General features: G+C 42.9%; 1 protein-coding gene across 3 annotated transcripts in view; it reads right to left on the bottom strand.

Annotated features, from left to right (window-relative positions):
• pou6f2 (POU class 6 homeobox 2) overlaps nucleotides 1-25,894 on the bottom strand; it is a 68,411-nt gene that overhangs the window by 18,533 nt on the left and 23,984 nt on the right. For all 3 annotated transcript variants that reach the window (XM_051940574.1, XM_051940575.1, XM_022196215.2), the window contains 2 exons: nucleotides 12,998-13,329; nucleotides 1,315-1,452 (listed from right to left, as the gene is read on the bottom strand). In XM_051940574.1, coding sequence (XP_051796534.1) covers nucleotides 1,315-1,452; nucleotides 12,998-13,329 — 470 coding nt within the window. The remainder of the gene's footprint in view (nucleotides 1-1,314; nucleotides 1,453-12,997; nucleotides 13,330-25,894) is intronic.

Genomic DNA, 25,894 nt, shown 5'->3' with positions numbered 1-25,894 from the left:
ATAATTAAGGTTTAAAAACATACTGAACTCTGATTGTCCATCAGACCTGGCACTTTTCAAGGTCCCCAGAGCTCTCGCTTATGAAAAGGCCTTTTGAAAGAGCTGTAGAGGAAATTAGGAGGCTGAAGAGAGTCTACCTGGCTTTTTAAATTTAAAAATTTAAGAAAAAGTGACTTTTTACACAAAGGGTTGAGCGAAAATTAAGATTGCCTCAATGAAACACGACACTAAATGGATAAAAATCAGCTCTATAGCAAGTACAAACCAAAATGCCTGCATTTGTTGGACCTCCAGCCTTGTTTGAGGTACGTATTAGCCTGTATAATATCTTCTGTGTTCAGGGTGAAGGGAGGGGCAGGACCTTCTGATAGAGCAGTGCATGTTTCAGAGCTCTCCGTTTGAATAATGCTGTGGAATAATGAGGTGGGGAGCAAAGGCTGTAGCCCAGGGCTTTGACCGTCTCTGTGACCTGATTATGTCAGGGAGTGTCAGCCACCGAGACACTACAAAAGCACACAGCATCCCGTCAAGTCCGTATCCACAGTGATCTGTTCCCAGTGCTCCAGGCACCTTGTGAGCCAGGGAAGTCCATACTGTCTCATTAGCAACGTTTAGCATCAAGCACTCGCACATGGACAACACTTTTCTATACACAATCAAGCATGGTCAAACTGGTGGCTCTGAAATGTAACTCAAGCAGCTTGCATGCGTTTGCGTGCTCAGAAATGTCCCCTGCTGCTCCGGTGTGATCATGCTTTTGTTCAGTCAACACTAGGAGGAAGGTGCAAGTGTTAAAAGATGAAACAGGGGTTAAGGTAAATAACACAAAGTGGCACGAAAGGGCACATTGTCCATACAATCTTCCTTTAATATGTGCTGTGTGCACCTGAGATAAGATGATTCATTAGATAGGGCCCCACAATGACAAGCATCATCGTTCAAGCCTCTGGCTACTGATGGAACAATTCTGCAGCCACCCTGTAAATATGACAAGGTCAGCGTTTTACTGCGACAAGCGCATGCGGATAAGAGAGGGAAAGCCTTTGTTTATTCCCAAAATGCTTAATATGTGGTGTGGTGGTTACTGGACTGTAGACAAACAGCTGCAGGAAAGCCACCACTAGAAATCTATGACGAAAGATCAGAAATACTATACAATTGGTTTATTTGGAACTGCACATTCATACATGATAGATGGTCCTGAACCATCTTTTACAGACTGGTTTCCAAGGAAACTGTTTTCTCTCTAGTATTTATTTAGCTGTATGTATCAGTGATCAATCAGCATGCTTGTGTACAGTGTGCAGAACTCACTTGTCCTTGTGCATTGGTGACCAGCTGCCCAGTGGCCCCTTGTAGGTTTGACAGGGCGTTGCCAAACACCTGAGAGCCGGCGATGGATCCCATGGCTGCTGCTGCTGCTACCGCTGCCTGGCTGGCCAGAGGATTCAGCTGGAGAGGGCAAAGAGATCATTTTGCTCAACCGCATCTGCTAATATCACCAGTGTAGATGTTTACGATAAAATACAAATTCCTGAAGAAGCAGATTCACAGGCTTCAAAGTGTTGTTTTTTTGCCGCAAAGGCCAGAATAGGCCAACTGCAGTGAGGTCTGTATAGTCCAGCAGCGAGGGCTATGCAGTCCATCATATAGTTCCCAGAGGTCTGTGCTCCCGGACCCAGTGGGAGGCTCGAGGGTGGGGAGGAGCAGTGAAAACGGGAGGGCGGCTGTGAATAAGTGGCCATTTTACCACTCTAAGTGCTTTCTCTGGCCCCCGGGGCTCCCCACGGGCCGAGTCGAGTCTTTCCACCCGCAGCAATGGCCCAGCAGCCTCACAATAGAGCCAGGCAGTGTGGCCATGCATCACCGTATCGTCAACCGCTTCAATACGCTTCGACTAAGAAATCCTCCGGCGTCACAAGGTTGTAACACACTGATACTGCTGCAGCAGAGGAGGGTTAAAATGACCATCTTTACCCCCGCTGTAATGGACTCATCTGGCCTGGCCTGTGGTTGTGAAAAGAGGCTCCTTGCGTCAGGGAGAGGTTGTAGAGCCCCGCCACATCGCTGAGATTACCCATATAAATCAAGCTAACCACTTATTAGGGGGCTGAAAATGCACTGCTGATTTGGTTGTAGTGCAGCAGAGCAAAGTCTTATTAGGCTGAGTAAGTAGATCAAAGACCAAGAAGAGATAGGAGACCTCCCAATTACTCAACAGAATAGAGAAATAATAGAAACACTGCTTAGAAGCCGGCCGGCTGCTACCTGCTGCTAATGCTGGCTGGCTACAAATTCAAACAAGAAATTAAAAGCAGAGTTTATGCACAAGGCTGTAAGGCTGCAATAGAAAATCCTTTCCCGAAATATCAACTTTTCCACACTCTCTGTACTCTGAGGAGAATTCAGCTTTGTTCATCTGAGATCATTCAGTTGCCATTCATCTTTTATCGTACCCACCACCATATATTATTACACTTTCTGAAATCAAATGATGAAAAAATGCCACCGAGCGATCAATACTTTTTCATTGACAGTAAAGGTTAAGCACATTAAGAATGACACTGCATTTGTCTTATGAAATCATATTTCATGTTGGTGGCCTCAAATTGGCCGTGATTGATATTGCCTCCCCTCGTCTGAAAGTCATCCAGTTTTTCCTCGATAATCGCAAGATTGTCTTTTATGTGTCCAGCGGTTGTCCTTCGGAAATCAGAACATCTCAGATGCTGGAAAAACGCAAGCCTGAATCTGACTGCATATATACGAAAATTTGAGAACATCATTCAATCTGGAATTAGGAAGCACATAGGAAAACTAGAGTAAAAGCACTTGGATATGATATGATTTTTTTGTTTGGATTTTTTAAAGCTGCAACATTATTGTTCAGGTTCATTAAACTCAAAATCAACAGTGGAAGATGCACAAATTTATCAAATGGCATGTAACATTGTAATTTCTAGTAAAATATTTGACATTCCACCCCTGAAAATGTTAATGCTAATGAAGAGATAAGAGTTATATTTACCCAAAGATGCTTTTAACAAAATATTTGCTGAATAGTGACATAATACAGCATAAAGATGCTGATATGACACGGCCGTTTAATATTCAGATATCTGACACCCAAATTATTTCAAAGTGGCTGCAAGAGTTTGATTTCATGAAGAAAGCTGTTAATTTGTATGAACAAGTAGGTCATTTTATGCGATTTTACATACATTCGCATTATCATTTTCATATCGCAGTAATTATTTCACTCACATTTGTCATCTTTTATTGGAAAAAAACAAACAAACTTCAATAATCAGTTCAAAATGTTTTCATAAGGCAGCGACTAAAAGCAGCAACACATGAAAGCCGAAACATCTCCTCCTCCTCCTCCAGCACGCAGCTTCCCGTCGTGTTTTCATGGTTGTTAAAATGTGTGTTCAAAAGTAATCAAGATCACATGCCAAGGCAGATTTGGCCAGCACTGACTTAATATGAAATTTTTATGCGGGCACCAATCTAAACACAACACATCAATATCAACTTTTTAAGAACATTACAGAGCACATCACCCTCAGTAACAACACAGGAAAACTGCTAATCCCGAGAAATGATGTGACCAGAACGGGGTTACTGACGGAGAGAGTTTGATATTGAGCTGGATATTGATATGAGCCAGGAACTGAAACTCAGCAGATAATCCCCCTCCACTTCTGTCTGAAGTAGAAATAAAAGCCGCTGCAGCTGCTGTGGTGGTTCGAGTGAGAGAGGCTGTGAATATAAAACACTGATTTAAGGGGTCTTTAAGCCATGTAGGTGAAAACAGAGCACTGGGGTTGTTGTGATAGTGAGTGGGGACGCAGAGAAAAGCCAACACGGCCAGTTAAACAGAGTTAAACAGAGGCTACAGATCAACACACAGATAATGTGATCTGCTCAGGCGAGCACGCCCCGAGTCTCCCTGAAAATCTGCTGCGCTCGGTGTCATTGTGTGAGTGATAGGTTGTTGGAGAAGCTTTCAGATTTATTTGAAATATTATCATTGTGTTTCATTCGATGATAGCCCTTTCAGATGCTATGTTATTCTGGTAAATCTAGGTGAAAAGAGAGCAGGCGTTATTGCTGCATCCCTGGCACTGGGTAATATGGATAGCAGTTGGAAGGAGAGCCAGGAATAAAGAGAGGCGAGGTTGTATTCAACACCTAAACAGGTGATTTTCCGCCACGGTGACTCCTCTCAACACCTCGGCAGGAGGCACGAAATGACAGACCTGGCCTAGCATTTGTGCTGATTGCATGTGTTGGACGAGATAAACAGTGATCTTCCAGTTTGTAGAGCCTGCATGTTAACCATTGTGTTTCATTCTTTTCATTCGCCATGAAAAGGGCGGCGAGAGGATTTTTGGCACTCCGGTCAGCTGGTTGCGATAACACAAAAGCAAACTGAAGTCGTTGTGTTAGTTTTTAAAAAATGTTGACAATTTTAAAGTTAAATTCAAGTCAGAAATGCTTGTTTTTTTTTACAGCCACATTTTGAAGCAGCAAACTTTAGCACCACCAAAGCCTCCCCGATATCATGTGACACCATTTCGTCACCTTTGGCTCACTTCAGCTGCTATCACTCTCTCTGCTATCCCAGTTTAATATAGCCAAATATACAGGGCCACACGGGGATCAACAAACACAAAATAAATGTCTCTGGCAAGGAAAAAAAATCCCTGCAAATTGTTAAAAATGCATCTTTTCTCTGTACGCTATGAAGGGAAGGGAGTCCAAACTCCGCCGGGCTCTCCGTCCCCTGTTTGACCATGAGGGTCACCTGGTGCAGCAACCCGTGTAATCTCAGGAATAGAGGTAAAAATGGTGTCCCCGCAAACCGTGGAGAGACCCCGGGAAACTGAAATCGTCTGACACCAACTAACCGGAGTTTATTCTTGGTTTTGCTCTTTTCATGTGGCCGTTTTAAACTTAATTGCTTTTTTTCCCTGCACAGGACAAAAAAAAAAGAAAAAAAAGAGCAAAGATAAATGGACAAGTGGTGCAGACGGCAGAAAGAGGGTTAGATTTGTCCACGCTCAGGATCCAGCGAAGTGTAAAACTTATTTTGAGCTCATCTAAGGGTCTCAAAGTGAATCAATTGTTTGTCTAATCTAACAGGAAAAATTAAAAGAGAAAAAAATCAAAGCAGATACTTATACAGATTTACAAACCTGTGTAGAATGAAATTAATTTTGATTGCAGGTAGAAGGTGGTAAAATGTGAGACTCGTACCAAAGCTTGTCTCGCCATTATTCAGCTAAAAGTGTGTCAAAGTGGACCAAGCAGGGTGAATTAACAGTCAACACCACTATTGTGTCCGGATGAGAAGAATGTCCTTTATCTGGAACAACATGGAAGTTTCCCTTGTCCATCCCGGCCCCACATCTCTGTCTCCTCCCTGCTCTTTTCCTTTTCCCACTCAGAGTGAATGTAATCAGCTGTGACATGAGAAAACACGTTCTCTGTCTGTCAGGACTCTGCTACTCTTCCGCTGACAGTCCTCTGCTGACTCTCCTCCTCCTCCTCCTCCCCCAAAACGGCCTCTCCCCCACCTCCCCGTCTCCCCTTTCCTCACATCCGCTGTGCTTATGAACATCAAAATGCCATTAGGCCCTCCAAAACACCTCTGGTCCCTTGGTTGGCGGGGCCTCGCGCCGCGGTCGTGCACTCTGAGCCCTCCGAGCGCCGACTATTGCTCACCGCTGGGCCTCAGCTCCAGCCGTTGTGAAAAATAGACCCCCGAAAAAGAGCCATTCTTGAGGAGAAATATTGGGAAGTGAAAGACAGATAGAACAACTGGGGCAGATAACACCTGGCAAAATACAATAACGCTGCATCCGGTGACAGTCGGACGCTGTGATTGCTTAAGGCAGTGGAGGGACGGCGGTGGCAGTGAGTGTGGATGTGGAGGTGGCGGAGGTGGCATGGCGGGTGCTAATGGAGTGATGTCATATGAAACGCCAGAATGACAGCTAGTTAACTGAGGAGGTTTGGCTGATCAAATAAAATGCATTAACTCCAGGAAATGGATATCGCGGGCAGTCTCAGAAATGGCCATATCTAATGAGGCAAAATGCAAATGAAGGAGGAAAAGAGTCGTGAAAACGTTTAAACTAACTATAAAGGGATGATGGAGTGTCGGACAGTGGCCGTCAATCTCCCCACTCATTACCTTCATGTGAAATTAACAGCAGCTTTAATCATTACATAAAATCTGCTCCAGCCCATTTGTTGATAATTGTGAGGCACAGCGGTTCAGAGTGGGTTCTTTGTCATCAATCACAGCAGCAGTATATTTCCTCTGGTTAGGGGACACTCGGCGAGTAAAAATATAAGTTATACTACAATCCTCTTACACTATTTCTCTTCCTGAGGAATGATCTATAATATTTAGCTGTTTCCAGATGTATTAAATTTGAAACTACTTGGTGATTAAGTATCTACGGGAAAGTGCTGACCATTTCAGCTCATGATGTGACATATTTGGTGCAGTTATTTCTGTACCATACCAGTGCTGGGCTGGAAATCATAGCAGCAACCGGTGTTGCAGTAAATCTCCTGCTGCACCCGCTATGATTTTAAAGTGGATACCTGGCCATGTTTTCAGCTGCCGTGAGAAAATGAAAAATATAATCATTAGAGTCAGGAGATTAGACTATGAAGAAAATATGAAGACTATTATATTGGTGCATCCTCAGCCTTTAGATGACCATTATCTCAAATATTCAATACGTAATAAAAACATATTTCTTGATTCTAAGAGTTTTATTTCAACTGGACTGATTACATCCCATTCCTTTTCGCTTAGGCGGAAATGGCATCTCTTTTCACTCTGCTGTTGTTTGACATATAAATATAGCATTTGAATGACTTTAATATCCTCCTAATCAATGTCCAGTGATCTTTTGATGTCCTCAATTCAATATAGGAAGGGTCATCCATGCCGCAGCTTTATAAACACAATAAAGGTAAATGATTACTCTCCACTGTGGTGTCCAAAAATACGGCCAGTAATGAAGAGAAATGGAGGAGTTTGAGGAGGAGGCCTGTCATGTGTCATTGGCCAACTCTAAGCCCTAAGATTAATCACGAGAGAGGGGCTCTGTGGCTAAGATGTGGTCACCCTTGATCGATAAATCCGCCACCCTCCCTCCCTCCCCTCTCTTCTGTGTCTCCCTGCTTCACTGTCTCTCTCTCTTTTCCACCCAAAATATACACAGCTGTTGGCAGAAGCTAAATCAGCATAAGTGGAGAGATGAATTGATGAAATGTACAGCCGTATTTGTATTGATTACTTCAGTTTTGACTTCAAAGGCTGCCCCCTTTGAGGAGTTGACTTAAGGAAATGCTCTCTTCTTGCATTCTAACTGAGTCTATTTACAAAACCCATCAATTGCACATTCCCACTAATAATGAAAAAGGGCATAAAATCACCCGGCGGGGGAAAAAAATAAAAATGCAAAATGCTCTTCTTAGAGTGCAGGGCAACAGAGTACAGTTTAGAGGAATTTCAGTCCCGCAGCCCACTATACATTGCAAAATATGGACCAAATCTAGCCTCAACTAACCGCGACTGAAAACACTGTGGAGAAGAAATTCTGATAATATTCTGCAGGGACCACAAATGGGACTTTTGACTTGGTCTATGAGGAGGGCATAATGCAATAACATTGCATTAAAAGGGTCTTTTTACAGCGTGGCAGTGCTGCGCAGCTGTATTCCTCGTGTGAGCCCGGTGCTCTGTTTGCGGTCACTAATGGGCATCAGAAATTACAGGCAGTGGAATCGCGCCCCGCGGGGGGACTGGCCTCCTCAGCGGAGCGGAGCACTTAGACGGTGTCTGGGAGGCTGCTGGAGGAGAAAGGGGGGAACTCAATGTCACAGCCCTGCCTCATAATTAAAGAAACCCTATTCCTTATCCACTGTTAGGTGAGCCCTAGCTTGGTGCTCCATCCGAGGGCTCCCCTGTGGGCGTCTAATGCGTGTTGCCCCCAGTGTGCATGTGGGCTGATCAGGGAGCTGTGCCTTTCTGCTGGGTGTCTGAGCTGGAAGCCCTCTGCCCACCTCGAGAGTAACAGGGCCAGGCTTAGAAGAATTGCAGACCTCAAAAAGCGTAGGAAATATCCACTTGGTGAGGTCTGAAAACCCGACAAAGCCAGAGAAGCCAAAAAGTAAGTGCAAGGCGCATTATAGGTGCAATTTTAAAAGTGAAAGTGCCTTCACAGTTTTCCACATGATCCTTCGGAAATATGATAAATTTAAGTTTCTCCTTATTTAGAAATTCAAGGCTCATCGTTGGTCCTTAAGTCTGTAGATTTTCTCCCTGCCTAATCCCTCATTTGAAGTAAATAAAAGTAGTAGAGCTGTCATGGTCAGGTTGTTTTCCTCATCTAGCTCCCATGCTTTATAATTATTCATATGAAATGTGGTGCTGTTGATGGGCAACAGTCTTATTTTCTGCTTCAGTCAACAGTGCACATTTGTATTTCTAAATTGTGGAGCGCTTGTTATGTAAGGCAATTTTCTGCCTTCTTAAGAGCCGGATCTCCTGTGCATTAATAAGAGGCTGGGCTGAGCTGCTGGAGAGCTGAGGGCCTGTTCATGCTCTACACCACACAGCCACCAGCAGCCATTTAAACACACCGCCTGCCACCACATACCATGTATATATTTAAAAAGTTTTATTAGAAATATGTGGTCTTAAAACAGGTGTTTTTCCGGATAATGCTCGGACGCTCGGATGTTCAAAGCTCAGGCAAATTCAGATTATTTGCAACTTTACTTGAAATTAAAATGAAAACAGAAGGACAGGACTTAAGCAGAACTGTAGCAAAGATTCTCCATTAGAACCCCAACATCTTGTACTTTAAAAAAAAATTAAAATGATTCATTTACCAAACTAGTTTCTGTCAATTTTGGATTCCAAATTGACAGATCATCCCTATACTGGTATGTCATGTGCACATGATAGGGAACAAATGAGTAGAATGCATTTTTTTCCCAAACCATAGAGTCCACTGTTAAATTCTGAGGCACAAGATAATGGACTCTTGCCTCTTAATCGTTGCCAGTTTCATTCACAGTATGAGCCATTGGGCCTACATTTGAGCATGTCATTTTAATTTTGATTTAATATCCCCCAGAATGATGGTGGCCTGTTTCGCTAAATTGAATGAACACGGGCCTGATCTGGAAAATCAATTAATCGATGTGCAAGGCTCATTGAATACACATGTTAATATAATGGGAGAAACACCCACCGCCCATAAAAAAGAGACATTTGGAGCAAATTGGACAGTGGTGATTTTAACAGCGGTTGACAGAAGTAAAAGTGCACTGCGGCGGAAAACAGTGACATGAGTGTCTGAAGGGGCCTCAGCTGGAGACAAAAGCAGCAGAGATGGGCCCGAGATTTGAGGAGAGATGGTGGAGCGAGCAGGAGGGGGAGGAGGGGGAGGAGGTTGGACGAGGAGGAGGAGGATGGCAAGGAAGTGAGAAAAGATGGAGAGTGCAGACAGCCAGGCCTCTGAAAGGCCGTTGTGGTTGGCAGCAGCTGACCTTGGTGACGATGGGTTTTCACCAGAGGCTTCTAATGAAGGCTGATTGCCAGGGAATAGTGAGGGAGCCCAGGGGGAGAGAGAAGGGAGAGAGAGAGAGGGGAGAGTGAGGAGAGAGAGGCAGAGAGAGAAAAGGATTGAGGAGAGACTCAGGTAATTGCAGCACTTGTGGGTTGAGGCCCTGCAGTCCTGTGATGTCGGGGTGCAGTGGGGAAGAAGAGAGATGTCTGTGGACGCTTTGGTGGTAAATTGTGGAGCACAGGGACAGGAGGCAGGCCCCTAGGCTGTAATTACCCCTATGAGTGTGCGGATGGAGAGTGGACAGGCCCAGTGTGGGGCTCTGACAGCGATCAAGGAGACGACTGCGAAGGGGAGAGAGACAGACGGCGGGAGTCTGACGGAGGAGGAAGACAGGACGCCTCCACCTCCGCCAGGCCCCCCGAAAAACCAGCCAGCCAGACACTGGACCAAGGTCAGAGGCTATTAGTGAACACACAACACGCTGGTGACAAGACAGCCATGACAAGAACAGCAGAGCTACAGATGATGCGGTTTCTGGATGGAGAAAGACATAATGGAAAAGAAACAAGGGCAATAAAAAGCAACTAATTAGACCAAAGGCACAGAGAGAGGAAAGCTGGGGCTCCACTGGATGGCGCAGCAGGGTCAGGAGGGTCCGGGCATGCGAACTGGAATAAGAGATTTGATAGGCTGGCCTAAGCTTCCCGCTGCCACGGATCAGTATGTACTGCCTCTCCTCTCCCTGCCTGGGCTGATGTAACTCACTGGAGTGGCAAATTACACCAGACCTACAGCTGTAGCCCGACATTATGATTAATTTGATCAGTAATTTCTCCTGTTTTTCATTTTAATCGCCGCGACCATTCTGCTGTGGCAGGTCTTTCAGATCTAATTAAGATCAATTCCGGTGTAACAGACTTGGCGCGCCTTTACCCCGTCAAATCCCTGAGCTCTCCGGGCGTGGAGAAAACCCGCAGCTCTAATCAATCAACTTCCAGCAAAATCCAGCGGGCTCCCGCAATCAGCCCATTAACGCACTTAAGCAAATTTCATAATCTTCCTCCGTCTATTTGTCATCACTGTGGTGGTTATTTCAGGCAGCTACAGGCCGCATCCAACTGTAGTGGGAGGCGTAGAAAGGTAAATTCTTCCTCAATCTAGACAAATTAGCTGCAATAATCTAAGTTTAGCCTACTGGCTCAAGGGGACACAGTCTGCTGTTGTGTGATTTGTATTCTAATAGTGATAATAATGAACCAATTAATGAATTTTGTCTCACAAATTAAAAACACAAAACACTAAAAACACCAGGGATGTAATGAATGCTCAGGATTTCCTCACTAGGAGTTTACAAAGAATATCACACACCTCCCATGAGAGGAGAATTACAATGGGACATTAATTGGAACATAATGAGTGTTTGTCTCTCTGCAGCTCTGTGCTGTATTTCCAGCAAATAGTTGAATGGCTGAGTGATTCTACTTGCCTGAATAATGACAGTCGGAAATAGGAGTGTTATCTGTGTAATGCTCATTGTATTATGGTAATTATGACTCCACTTTACTGCACAGACCAGTTCCTCTGGGTACAGCATGGAAACACAAGAAATGCCCTTCTGTGCCTTTAATTAAAACATACAAAAGGCTGATCAAAGTGACAAGCCACATGTGTTTGTGAGAAACTCTGTGCTTTGGGAGTTCCTTTGAATTTTAAAACTTCTGTGAATTAACCAATGAGCTGCTCGGGGATTCTGGGACGGAAAATCCAATCACTGGTCCAAGCGGTGGCGAGAGGCGGAGCTGCAGTTTAAATCCTATTGCAGCCTTGAGAGGGTGCTGAGGCCGGGGCCTGTCCTTGAGCGAGCCCCTCGCTGGGTGACACACTCTTTGACAAACCCAGCATTGACCCAGAGAAACTAAACCTTTTACGGCCATTCTGCCTCTCCCGCACACACAAACACACACACTCCATAATCCTATTTGATGAGGCAATATCTTAATGATACCTGATGTGGCCCCTCTGGCCCCCCTCAAGGGAGGTCTGTCCTAAGTCATCATAATCAGCCATGCTGCTTCTTTTAGAAGAAGACAATGTATATAAAGAGTCTGAGTGTTTTCAATGCTGTGAGGTTGTTCTAAAACAACTGTGCTTCTGCTGCTGTTGTGCGTCAGAGGAAGATATTCACAGTTCCTTGGAAATTTAAGCAAGTTGGTGATTTCAAAACAAAGCAAAACAAAGTCTTATAAGTAGGAGAGTCTGACTGTAGACTATCTGTTACCTAAGGTGTTTGTACACTGCCTGACGCAAGCTTAATGTGTGAATCTGTATGTTGGTCAGTAGCTCTTGTATCCACAGTCAGACTGGACAGTGTGTTTGGTGCGATGTACCGGCTAGCCTTTGGAGCCCATTAAATCCAGAGGCTGTTTTTCCTGCTGAGTCTCACTAGGCCGTGACAGGGCCGGAGAGGGCTGCAAGGGGAAACAAATAGCCCAACTCATCCTGGCCATAAAGAAGCTTGCACCACAACCCAATAAGGGTCTGACGCTGATGAATGTGACCGGGGACAGAAAGGCGACCCTGGCCAGTCTCCACCAGAAATGAAACCACAGGGATATAAAATAGGTTATTATCGTCAAACAGTGACAGGCAGACGGACAGAAGGGCAGAGATGGATGGACAGACAAAGTGACTAAAAAGGAGGTTGAGTAGGAAGAGCAGCAAAGATTAAGGGACTGATTATGAGTGGAAAGCCTAAGGACAGATAGCCTCAGAATCTCTCCTGAATCTGCAGCAGCAGGAGGATGTGATTCATGCTTCTTGCCTGGTTGGGAGGTTGGATGTGCTCAAGTGCATCAAGGCTTCAGCAACAAAATACATATTCTGAAAGCTCGACATGGACAGAAGAGCTGCCAGCTTGCATTGAAACGCCGTCACTTGATAAACATCAAGTGCTGACATCAAGCAGTGTGAATGCTGCTTAAGCACTGCTTAAGGGTGACCTGTCTAAATCACATCTTTAATAATGAGATGATTCACATGCACACTTGAGCTCTTGAGGTGTTTTTTTCTATGTAAAAGAGATTAGATACTTAGTTTCTGCCTGTTACATTAATTATCTATGTATAGAACCTTACATATTAATAAAACATATATGAATGGACTAGAAGTAGGGAGTGATTTCAGCTTTGCACAGTAGAGGGAATGTGAAAAATGCGACATAAGTGGAATAAGTTGGAATAAACAAAGCAGCTATCAGTCAGAAGTGACTAATCTGCAATAAATAGTGTAAACAGTAAAGGCACAATATTATAAATCTTCCAGAAAATAAACATTCTGGCCTCTTCCATGAGTTACATCAGAAAGACATAATACTAGATCAGGGCACTCACCGGCAAAGGCATGGGCGGAGTGACTGGTGAGGGGAGGCTGCGGGCCGGCGACTGGTTCGGCCGGTGTGGCGGGGACTGCTGCGGCTGTCCGGAGGTGGAGGAGCAGGCAGAACCTGGAGACGGGACTGAGGTCTGCTGCTGGCTGGGTGGGGTCATGTGATGCTGGGGTGGCAGCTGGTTCTGGGGGTGGGAGTGGGTCTGTTGGTGATGGTGCTGCTGCTGCTGCTGCTGTTGCTGCTGATGCTGCTGCTGCTGCTGTTGCTGCTGGTGGTGCTGCTGCATCTGTTGGAGCTGCTGCAGGTGCTGGAGCTGGGAGTTCAGTGATGAGGTAGCTGTTGAGCAAAGGGCAGCTGTTTTCATTCTTCACGCAGAACACAGCAACAAACACGGCTGAGCTTCGACTGAAAACCTGACAGCAAGTGTTTTAGCACATCAACACGAAGACCTCATTATTTGAAGAATCACCTGAGATGGAAATGCACGCACACATTGGAGGTGTGGGGTACATAGGGTGAACAGTGAGAGGCAGATGTAAATTGCACAGAGCCACAACAAGGTCCTCCAGGGTTTTTAGCCCGCGTGATAGAGTCAGTGAATTTAATTTAGCTAGTTGGAGGACAAAGCTATCAAGCCTGACTGATATAATTGCTCTCTCTGGAGCCAAAAGTCATCATTGTCACTTGGAGAATGACAGAATCTTTGGTTTAATGGCTTAAAATCTCATAAGAAAGAGACATCCATCTTCACAGGAAGAGTTCAGAAATAAACCCATTAACTAATTGGATCCAATAATGGCACGCCATTAGAACCTCATTTCTACATTTAAATGCTTATAAATTTTTATGCTGTTTAAAAAAAAAAAAATCAGTTAACGCTCAGGCTGCAGCGACACCAAGCAGGCAAATACCTCCAAGAACCCAGAATGCGGATGTGAAATATAATATAAAATAGATGTAAAAGCGTCTGGGTGTGAACATTGTAAAGGCGCTCCTCAACTTCATGGCAATTTTATGTCGCAATTCATTAAAAAACATCTCACTGCAGAATCTGGTGGATCTTCTATCAGCTCACAAGTACTTTGTGTTGGAATGTCAGAAGAAAGCAATAACACAACACAGACAATACACATTATCTACTAAAGGTATCAACCGTAATAACATATGTGGAGAATTGGGCTGAAAAACAACAAACTGACCTTCACACCTCCTTAAATAGAAGAAGGACAAGCTGAGTTTCTATTTATCATGGATGGAGTGATTTCTTTTTAACCTGTGGTCATATTCAGAAAGCTCTTGACTTTGCTTTTGACTGTTAAATAGAAAACAAAAGGATAAAATCAGCCACAATCATGGCCTGATTTCTGTTGATTAAGATATAATAAGGTTTGAAAGGGACTGATCCATATGTGGATATCTGACTGGATTTCAAACACTGGACTTTTCTACAGAAAGACATTTATGTCATCATTTTTAATTTCCTTAATAGCTCACACGAATAATGATTCATTAAATAACAACAAGAAAAAAGAACAGTAGATATACTGTATAGAATACTTTTATATATATATATATATATATATATATAAAAGATTTATAAAGTGTATTGTCCATGTTTAGAATTGGTTTGTTAAAAAGAATGACACCACTATTAAAACATTCAATAATACAATTCCTACATAATGAGTAATAAAGTAAGTATTAGAACTGCTTAAATAGCAAAAAAGAAATTACATTCCTCTAAAAACAACACAAATGTTCTCTCCAAGCTTCACACAGTACAATAAAAATGTCTTCACACAAGATTTGAATTCCTCAATAAATTAAACACTGCATGTAAAAACTTAACTATACAAAATAAGAATATGTTTTTTAATTATTACTAAAGAACTGTTACACATAGTGCATGTATTTTCAAAGATTCAGCCTCATTACAACTGCTTTCATTCAGGATGATATGTTTATAACTTGGCCTCACATTCACAGTTTACCATTAAAACGATTTAAAGCACAAAGGACTGAATAACAAACGCTGGTTCAAAAGAGTGCTTGTGAGAATCCATTGATAATGCAGCCCAGCAATTGTGAACACGGCGTAGACAAGCTTGTATACACACCGAATCAATGCACTTAAATAATTTAAGTATGCTTGTCTCATAAAAGATGAATAAAACATCAGGGCAGACAAGTCTTTGATTAGCGTGGTCACTACGACTGCAGGACAGGCACAGATGAACATTTGATGAAGATCAGATCATCCTCCTCTTTCCTCACTCTGCAGAAGCGCAGTCAAAGAAAGCCGGCATCTCTCGGCCAGTAAACAGTACACTTTTACATTTCTTCAACCTCCTGACACATTGACACCTCTCTCACACCCCCACCATGAATTATATATCATCTGTGCAAACGGCAAGAGTCCAATTCTCACTTGAAATGTTGGGGCAAGTTGTCGAGCGAGTGCTGAGCCCCTGACAGGACCGACTCTTTTCCTTTGGAACTTCGCGACGACAAAATGTTGAGCCCTATTTAAAGACGGAGTAAAAGGGAACAAAGACGGAGAAAACAAAAGGGGGGCAAAATGAGATTTCTGTCAAAAAATTATCGAAACCAGCCCAAGATCAAAGACGATTGAAGAATTTCCTCCAGCGCCAACCATTACGCCGAAGAACAAGAGGCACAACAAAAGAATATGAGGCAAAAGAAAACAAATACAGAGGGAATATGGAAGAAGCCCCATGTGGCCTTATTATAAGGGCTACACTGCAGGTAACTATATTCTTTAACAGCAGTGCTTTATAAATTCTGTCATCTTGTTAAGACTGTCAGGACCACTGACCCTCCCTTCCCCTCTAACTGGGCAACTGGCATTTTGAAGCTCATTCTTTTAACCACAGCTGTCTGATTGCTTTGGTTGAGCACATAATCCAAACGGCTTGTCTCAGCTAATTGTTTGTGCTCCTTCCTCCAGCAGACACAGGGCCGAGGATGAGAGTGGGAGCTTCACTTATGATGGAGAGAGGGCAAAAGGGTGCCGGGATCCTATAGAGCTCATTATATCTCCCACTGTCTCTTTGTTGTGTTTCATATTCACTAGTCCTTGTCTACTGCGATGCAAGCAGCGCTCCCACTTAGTCATCACGCCCGAGGGGTGGAGGAGCAGGGGTCTCACTTTCGCTGTTGTCACAACTTGCCTATGTTAATGTTTATAATGAAGAATGGGCCAGATCGCGGAGCTAAATGATCAGACACAAGCCTGGCGTTTTGTGCTCCGCTGAAATATTTAACAACAATCATTCGGGGTTCTGAAACGCCAGCAGTGAAAAGTCTAAGACCTCCAACCTCAGTGCTTTGAGAAAGTGTCTGCCATCGCTGTTCCAGAGCTGTTTTTTGTTTTTTTTTGCTTTAGTGCCACAGAAGAAATCAACTGTTATCTTTGACTGTCCCGGCCCCGGATTCTGAAGTACTGGAGGACGAAGCGAGACTGATTGTCAGAGGTCGAAAGGCTAGGTCAAAGCCGGCTCATTCGTCAGACAAAATGCTATTTTTGTTTCCTGTGTGGTTGAGGAGTGGGGTGGGAGGGCAGCCTGCTCTCTCATTACCAGCGCTGTCTCAGTAGTCCCTGCCAACCCACCTATTAGAGCACTTTTCTCTCTGGGGCTGATTCAAGCTCGACTCCTTGTTTTCCTCCCGGTGCACAACACCTGCGTTTATTCCCTACAACTTACCGTATACAATGCCTGTGTGTGTGCATGTTAGTGCACAGATGTAGTCAAAGTCCCGACACTTGTGAAGTGAATTCACAAGCTGCCACAAATTCTAAATACGTCTAATGTAAGTGCAAATCTTTAAGCTCCATCTTTGTTTAAATGATAAGTATACGGTGGATAAACCCACATTTCATGTCAAAGTAACTCTCCCTGTACATTTATCGAGTTAAATGAAATTTGAAAACATCTTTTGATGCATTTACTCTTTCTAAAAAGCAACAAATAGGTGCTCATCATCCTATAGTCCTTAGAAAAGGCCCAGCCAAGGCCAGCATGAAGATTGACTGCAATATAATAGTAATCACATCTGCACAAAAGCAGAAGGACTTTGACTGTCTTTCATTCTATCAAAGTGCATGCGCTCCACATTGCATAAAGTACGGTCAGAAGGAGGCGGAGATGATCATCTCGTGTCAAAGAAATTCAAGATTCTTGGGCATCAAGACAGAAAGAATAGTTCACAAACCTTGAAAAGAATGTATTGAGTTCACAGGAATGAATAAAATCTCGTAGTACCTTTTGTGTCACATCCGTAAGTTACGTGTAAGTGTGCACACTGCTTTTCTTAAAAATGTGGTTATTGATTCTGAAGTAGTTCTTGTACTTTTACATAAAACATCTTCATCTAACTGCTGCTGCACCATCTGAATGTCTGGTATCGCTTTGGAGAGGAGTGCTGCAAATCAGTAGCTAATCACAAGCTGCAGAGGAGCCTGTCAGGAGTTAATGAAATTGCCCGGAGTGACCCAACCTGTATTTTTAGGAACTGCTCTCGTCTAAACACAGCTGTCATTCTCAAACAAGAGAGGTGAGAGGGGACAAACAAGCTCCCCATTACTGCTCTGCCTCACGTTCCACTATGGGAGTCCATAAACCACTGTCTCAATTGCCTTTTCAGTGAGTCACACTGATAATTACTGCACTGGAGGTAAGGAGATTTAGACTCTATGAGATCTGGTAATTATGAAGGTGGTCAAAGGAAGGTCATTTTTTACTCTGTGGATTAGATGGGAGCACTCGCACACTGATGAAGGCGATAACATCACTGTTTCTGCACTCATTTCCTTTGTTCACTGTTAACTTTTATCACTGTGGGTCACTTTGACAACACTTGTACGTTGCTAAAACTAATTATTTTCATTCATAATCCTTCTGTCAATAGGCCTTTTAAAAGTTAGCAGACTGAAAGGTGATCTCTTAAAACACACGGAGAGATGCAAAACAAGAAGTGAAACTGGAATTTGAGGTACGAATTTTGGTATTTGCTTCTTAAATGATCAAAACTAAAAATCAGATTAGCAGCTTATCAAACAACTGGTTCATCCACTGTCTAAGAGGAAATCTTTAGATCCTTTAGTGACGTAAAGTAGCGATACTGCGGTGCTACAACGTAAAAAAAGTAAAAAGTAAAAGTCCTGCAAGGAAAATCTCTCTATTGGAGTTAAAGTATGACATCATTATTAGCAAAAATGTACTTAAAAGAACAAAGATACAAGCATCTTTCATGCAAAAATGGCCCCTGCGATTGCAATGTAATTACTGCATATAATTAAATCATTTGTAATTACTCATGCATAAATGTGAAAGAGTACTTGACTGTCGGTTGAGGTAGTATCCAATCTTTAACAGTGCATCGTATTTTGTAGGCTTATTCTATTTATTTTATGCAAAGTTCTAGTCTGTAAAGTAACTGCAGCTGTCAGGTAAATGTAGAGGAGTAAAAGTGCAATATTTTACTCTGAAAAGTGGTGGAGAAGATGCAAAAGCTAGCATGAAATGGCTCAGAACGGACCTCTGGGTGGTGACTACGCATGTGAGTAAGAAAAACGGACCCACACACGAACAGCAATGCTTCTACGTTACTTTATTGGACAGAAAGCTTTGCCATTTTCTGCTAATTCTGGTCATTCGATGACCAAAAATGCTTATTGATAAAACCTCAATTACAAAAAACAGGTTGTAACATTTTTAGAAATTCCCAGTTCTTATCATTTTGGTGCTGGCAGAAATCTCTGTGCAGGAAAACCTCTGCTTAACCTCATCATTCAGCATTAATTGTGTGATGGCTCAAAGTTGGGGGGAAAATGGCAGAAAAATTGCACAAATGTTCCTCTTTCACATGTTTTCTTTTTACAAACTGGAACATGTATTTGTTCTCCTTTCACCAAAGAATCCACAGAACTGGTAATCGCATTTAAGAAGTGGAGAATAGATTCCTGCCTTTGCGATGGCTGGAATAAACATGGAGAAAATGAAATGTTAAAGCAGCTAGTGAAGTGCTGAATAAAAACATTACTCAGAGCCACAGCGGGCAATATGAGTGTTTCAGTCCTGCTGCAGGAGGAACGCTGCGAGTACAGAAATATATATAAATATATATATAGGCAGTTAAGATTTGAGTCGCAGCCACAGGATTTTAGAGAGTAAACCACATCGCTTGTAGGGATCCAGAGATAATGCTTTCACTTTGTGATGCAAGGCAATATCAAGCAGTGTTGTAGAATTCTCACTCTGGGGGAAGCATTTCAAAGAATCAAATCCTCTCCATGGAGTTGTTACACATACAAGAAAATCCCTGTGTACTCAATAATGCTGCCCTTTTGGTGTTGCTTACGCTTTGCTATTGATTTCCAAAGTGTGGTCCAGGAACCTCCGAGGGCCCCTGACAAAGTTCCAGGGGGTCCCAAGCAAAGTAAGATGTGGTTTATTTTTGCAATGATTTCCTCCATTAGAGACAAAGACATTTTTTTCTGCTTTTTATACTGACCAGGTTTCACCCAAGAACTAAAGACTGCCTGAGATAATTTCAGTTGAACCTTCTCTAAATGAAAGTTTGTTAATCAGTTAAGTGGCACTCTCCCTGGTTAAAACATAGAAGAAAAAAAACTCATTTTGGTCTATTTAGGACAAAATCCTCATTAAGTGAAAAGCATTTTTTAAGATGTGTTTTCCTTCAAGGTGAGAAATCTCAAGAGACAGGCAGCAGATTTAAAAATAAAAAAATGTTTCCTCGAAGTTCCACTAGTCTAATTTTTGAAGGAAAACCTCTAAGAAGCTTTTTAACTATATTAATTATGCATATATAATGGCTCAAAGTGCTTTCTTAATTCAAATTTATACCAAGTTTCTTGTATACATTCAAAGATGTCTCATTTTTTGACACATTTTTTGAAGTTTCACTCTGGTGTCAAACACAGCTCGGCTCTGACAGTATGCAGTGCGGTGGAACTCAGTAAGGGGTCTCTTGCTTTTGTCCTTCAGAGTCCAGAAGGTGTTGGACACCCCCCCCCCCCCCCCCCCCCCCCCCCCCCCCCCATCCAACCCCTTGAAAAAGGAGCCTGTCTGCATGGCAGGACAGACTGGGTTATTACAGCGTGTTCATGGTCCCATCATGTGTCGTCAGACCAAAGCGGAGGCCGCGAGTAAAAGCCTCATGCAAAATTTATGTTCATGCGGCTGTTTCAGTGGGTGGAAAAATCAATATTGCGGGCCTGATGCACGGAGATGACTGAGTGCTCTCTGACTGACAGTAAAAGCTGAGAGAGATTGAGGGGCTACATTTACTGCTCTAGATATGGAGTGGAGCAGAGTTGCCCTAATAGTCTAGTTCACCTTAAATTTGAATTTCATTGTGGATTATTTTGGTAACAACTTGGATATTGAGGGGTTGAAAAATTACACCATTAGATAAAAAAAAAAGAGAGCAAAAGAGGACTAAGCAAGCTTGTTTTCAAATCGTCTAAAACACATCTTGCATTTGCGGCTTCTGAGCAGCTACAGTATTGTATATTATGGGGTTATTAAGCCTTCCCTTCCTTCCCAACTTACACAGATATAAAATGATTGTAGAATAATCAAAAGACAATGTGGGTATGAGGAGGACATCATAGGGCTTTTGTTCTGCGCTGCTTCGCTTACATATGCTTTTGATAACGTGCCACATACCCACAGTGCATTTGGGGAGGAATGTGAGAAGAGAGCGAAAGAAAGTGAGAAAAAGAAATTCAGTGGGATGAAATAACCCCAAACAATGGGATTTGCTTTCCATTCTTCTGCCTCCATCTTCTGTCTTTAATTATTCCCTTTGGTTGTCTGAGGGAGCGTGTAAGCACTTTCACACAGCACAACATGCCCAGCAGCACAACACTGTCTGCCTTAGTGATGTGGAGACTTCTGAGTGACACTGAGCCTCTTGTGATTATTAATGCTGTTTAATACAACACAGAGCAGCCACTATGACTGAGGGAAAAAACAGATTTCAAAATGCATGCATTCGAAATGCAATGTGAATGGAATTATGTACTACATGAGCACTGCACTTGAGATACATTTCCCCCCTGCTACATAAACAATGTGTACACTACCAAATGAAGGCTAATGTTTTGTAGATGCAACAATGGAAATGTGTCTTCGATAACAAGTACCAAGTGTGCTCTATTTTGTAGACAGCGTTTAATGGAACCTCAGCCGATCCTGGTGGGATCCTTTGTGCCGGTTTAGTAGTTTCTTCCTGAATCGCATATGAGATATTTGAGAGCCCAGAACGATGTATGATGAATGAAGTAGCATGCTACTTATACGCTTATCGTGCTCACTGACTAGCAACAGGTTCAGCAAAGGGCAGCGGCAGTAAATGAAATTCCGCACCAGGACAATATATCATCAAAAGAAATGTATGCACCCGAAACTTACAAGCCTTCTTCAGATGCGGACAAGGTGCCTGACGGGGTTGGGGGAAGGGTGAGGTGGAGGGGGGAGTAAGGAAAAAGCAGGGGAAGTGGGAGAATAGAGGGGGGAGGGTTTTTTTTTTTTTTGCTGGATGGGTGAGGAGCAAGCAGCAGATTTTGTTGAATCAGTTCTATTTTCATACTGGCTGATCTGTGTCTTTTAACCATTTCACTGCAGCTGGAAAATGAAAGCACCAGGGCTAATTTCACAGTGAGAGCTCACTGAACAAAACCCCCCACGGTCTGTGGAAAAAGGTGCTAAGTCTACTTTGTCATTGTGAATTACGGCGGTGTAATTCAGGAAACGGCCTCGTGCACGGGAGAGAAGAGTAGAAAATATGTTCAGAAAGAAAGGCAAAAAAAAAAGAAAGGAGAAGACTTTTCCTCCATATCCTCACATGTACTTAGCGAGGCTTTGTTATGATCTGTAAGTAACAGATACCTCTTTCCAAACATGCCGTTCTGTACTGATGCCACAGGATCCATCTGTGATGTGTCTGCAGTTAGTCCAGAAATAGCACCCGCGGGACCTGCACACTCCTCAGGCCTCCTGCGGGACCTTTTAAGCTGCACTGATACTGATAAAAGCCCCCACAAATCTGGACCCCAGATACCTCTGCCATTAATTAAGGTAATTAGGCCCTGGTCAGCAATTAGTAACCACAGATAGCTTTTAGCAGTGGCTAAGACATCCCCGCTAGTGAGGGGTTTGGTTCCATCCCATCTGCTGACAAATGTCACCACGGACTCTTTGGTTTCACACGTGGGGAACTGGAGAGCCGTGTTTAAAAATGACCTCTGTGTGATCCAGGCTGCCTCCCAGACTCCCACAGCTGCTGTGCTGCTGCTGCATCACTTTGTTTGTTCTTCTCACTTCTTTGGTTCTTTTCTCTCTCAAACACGGCAGAACAAGCTCTATGAAAATCCATACATGTCGTACACGGCCAGAGTGGGAATAGGAAACGTTCACTGCACAAGATATCGAACAAAATTAAAACATCTGGGCCCAGTATAAGTAGTATTGATTAGAGAGTAATGCTACATTGATTTGCTTGTATTATTAAGTCCAAACTGGATCTGTATTGAAAATATGTTTGTTTATATTATAATGTTTTGTACAGTTATACTGAAAATGAGGATATATGAAGATGCTGCTGAACATGAAGTGCTTATAGCATAAAAGTCAATTTAACGAGAACAGTCTTCTAAATAAATACACAAGAAATCATTAACAAAAGCAAAGACCTGCTGAATAAATGTGAGAAACATTCACTAATAAAAGTGGCATTTATAATAATTTCAAAAGACAGCAGTATGTGCATTTCATCTTGTGGAAAAGGTGTGTGATATAAAAGCTCTGAGTAGAACAGACTGATAAAAACAGGCTGAATACACACGTTCAACCTCAGAGGACACATCATGCAATAACTCACATTATTGGGGAATGGGAAATAAAGGATGCAGCTGTGCTACTTTACACAATTCCACATTTGAGGCAATCGGTGATAACACCATTTTCATTCCAGTTCAGTCCCATAAAATTACCATTAACATTACAACTCATGCAGAACACAGATAAATGTAAAATGTCACCCAGTTCTGCCAGGCAGGAATTCCAGTTCCACAAGATTACCATCTCTGTCTGCTCTCTCCCACTGCACCTTGTCTAATATTTCATTTACAACATTTCATAAGTTCATTTTCCCCTCACTGACCATGTAAATCACAAATCAATTTTCATTTAAAATGCTTGACTACAGATTGTTGCTGAAAGCTTCTGAATTGCGCCTCAGCAATATGGCAGACCTTTAGCAAATCTTTCGGAAACAGTCTGGCCGGAAAAGGGAGGAAAAAAGTGAGATGTAATTTCTACAAAACAACTCTGGGGCCAAGCGGTCAAGGCATTTACTGGAAGCACTTCACAAGTGCTGAAGAAATATCATGAAAACAATACACTAATATGTACTGCAATTTATGTGACATACAACGCTCCCTCATTTACTGAAACTTAAGACTCTATCTGCTCAACAGAAGCAATGACAGTATGTCATAATGAAAAGCTGATGGAGCATAATTGTTGGGAATATTTAATCAATTTAGGCAATAATCTGAAACACTGGATATTTAATTTAGAATATTAATGTGCAGACTATTTCAGAAGAGGTTCAGACAATCGAGGTTTTATTGAAAAAGATCTAATATTTTCTCCTATCTAAATTGTTAATTTGGTTAAATGAACCTGACGGTGTGAATGTTTCACATTTAAAAACTTAATTACAGCAGGCGGTGGTTAATCTGTTTTAGCTCAGGAGCTAAGGGAAAAGCAAACAGGCGGATTAAAATGGAATCATATTGCGTATTTGTGATTAGTCATATAACTGAAAGCTAATTTCAAAACTCGTCATGTTGTAATTCAGCCTGCTAATGCAGAAAACTCCTCAAACACATTGCTTGTTTTTTTATGGCTACCTTGAGTAAAAATCCATTTAAATAAATGCGCTGCTCTCCCTGCATGCACAGTGCAGACAGACACTGTGTAATGTAAAGTGACTGTCTTGTAGACTGTGTGTTTATGGGAGGAGGTTTGCAAAAAGCCTCCCTCAGTGTTTACCAGTGAGGGCAGATGTCAGGGTCTGCTGTGGAGGAGCAGACACAGCCACATCTGATTAACAATATTATTGTCCTCCTCCACACCGCCATAAAGACTCATCCTCCTCCTCCTGCCCCCCTTTTTTCTTTTCTTTCTGTCTATTTCAGGCTCTGGCAGCGTGCTGTCCTGTGGCATGGCTGAACCGGAGTGACACTGCCACCATCCACCGCAACAAAACACGAGTCAAGAGCCAGGAGGTTAACGCAAACAGCCCTGCTTTTTCTTAGCAGACTGAAAACATAAAGACGTCTGGGGATTTAAAGAATCATGCCGTATATTCAAATACACTGTGGCTCATTTGTGCTGCTGCTTTGGCGCGATTATGAAAAGTATGCAAGCTGAATTCAGAACAAATGATTAGCATGTCTGCAACAAGTGAAACAGCAGGAGGCATAATTTACTTAAAGATTCAAAACAGACATCAGAGTAAAATCAGTCTCATGGGAGTGTGTGTGTACAGTAAACCTGAGTGTAAGTGTACATTTGTGTGTTTGATTCTAACCCTCTCAGTGCTCTTCTGTACATCTGACTGGTGATTTTTTTCCCCTTCTTCTTTCCATCGCCAAACTGTCACAAAGGCAGTAACCCCACACGTTTCCAAGCTGCTTATTGAAGACAAACAATAATCCAGTGGCAGATATCAATGGCAGAGATGAGAACCCGGGTGCCATATCTGCTGGGACTGCCTGGCGAACCTGCCTCTGCCTGCGCTTCATCTCCAGCAGCACCTCTCACTCTCAATTATTTGGCTGCTGTCACAACAAATCAATCAAATTACCGCTCCAGGACTGTGTGCAGCTGCTCCTATTGCACCGCTAGTTGCATTAGCTTTGAAATGTATGAGGTCTACATTTTATCACTGTTATTTATTTAATGCAGCTCTCTCCCCTGCGAGTCATCTTACAACCACAGCAAAGTTAAATCATTAAAGGACGACGTGGAATACATACTGCTTGAGAGCGCTTCAAATTAAACAGCGATAAGGGAGAAGGGATGGGTTTGGCCTCTATTGTGTCAAGATGGCAGATGTGGCTGTGAGGAAGCGAGCACTGCTTGCACACGGTCATCCTAATGTAGTCTTCTCCTGGCTGAATGTGGCCACAAACAGCAGCCTATTTCTTTTCTTTTCCCAAAATGATGCATCAAAAGAAAAAGATTCTCACAATGAGCAACTAGTGTGGCAACAACAAGGCCGTAAAGGATGTCTGAAATTCTCTATTTCTGATAATGTAATGGGTAAAGGGACACAGAGGTATGGAGGCTTCCACACAGCAGACAGAGGTTAAGCCAGTGGCCCGGCCCGGTGAGCTAACATCTTAAAGGAGCAGCAGTCAGCTGAGGCAGAAGAGATGCAGTCTGACATGTCTAACTAGTGTGGAAACATTTGGCTCTTTCCCCCAGGAGCCCACCCTTTGGTGGTGTAATGAGCAGAGTGATTTCCCTAATTTGTATCATGCCAAAACCCGCAACCTGCGAACGACACCGCTGAGCGTTTTCATCAAAACGACAGACATGCCTTTGATTGGCACTGACACCGGGTCTCATTACTGCAGGTGAGTGGGATGCCGACCTTTATCGGGAAGCTTGAGTGCTGTTTTGTGTTTCCTGCGGACGAGTACAGAGGAACAATGCTCTCACCTCACCATTAGAACTCAGCTCTCTGATGTGATGTGCTGCCTGACTTTCTGCTGAGAGCAAATAAGATGGGATATGCTTATTAATATGAAAGCGCTCCAGTAAACTAGCTTCTTGCATTA

Source organism: Acanthochromis polyacanthus, chromosome 20 (genome assembly GCF_021347895.1).
Source record: "Acanthochromis polyacanthus isolate Apoly-LR-REF ecotype Palm Island chromosome 20, KAUST_Apoly_ChrSc, whole genome shotgun sequence".
Classification (NCBI taxonomy): Eukaryota; Metazoa; Chordata; class Actinopteri; family Pomacentridae; genus Acanthochromis; species Acanthochromis polyacanthus.
This window is presented reverse-complemented; position numbering and strand designations above follow the sequence as displayed.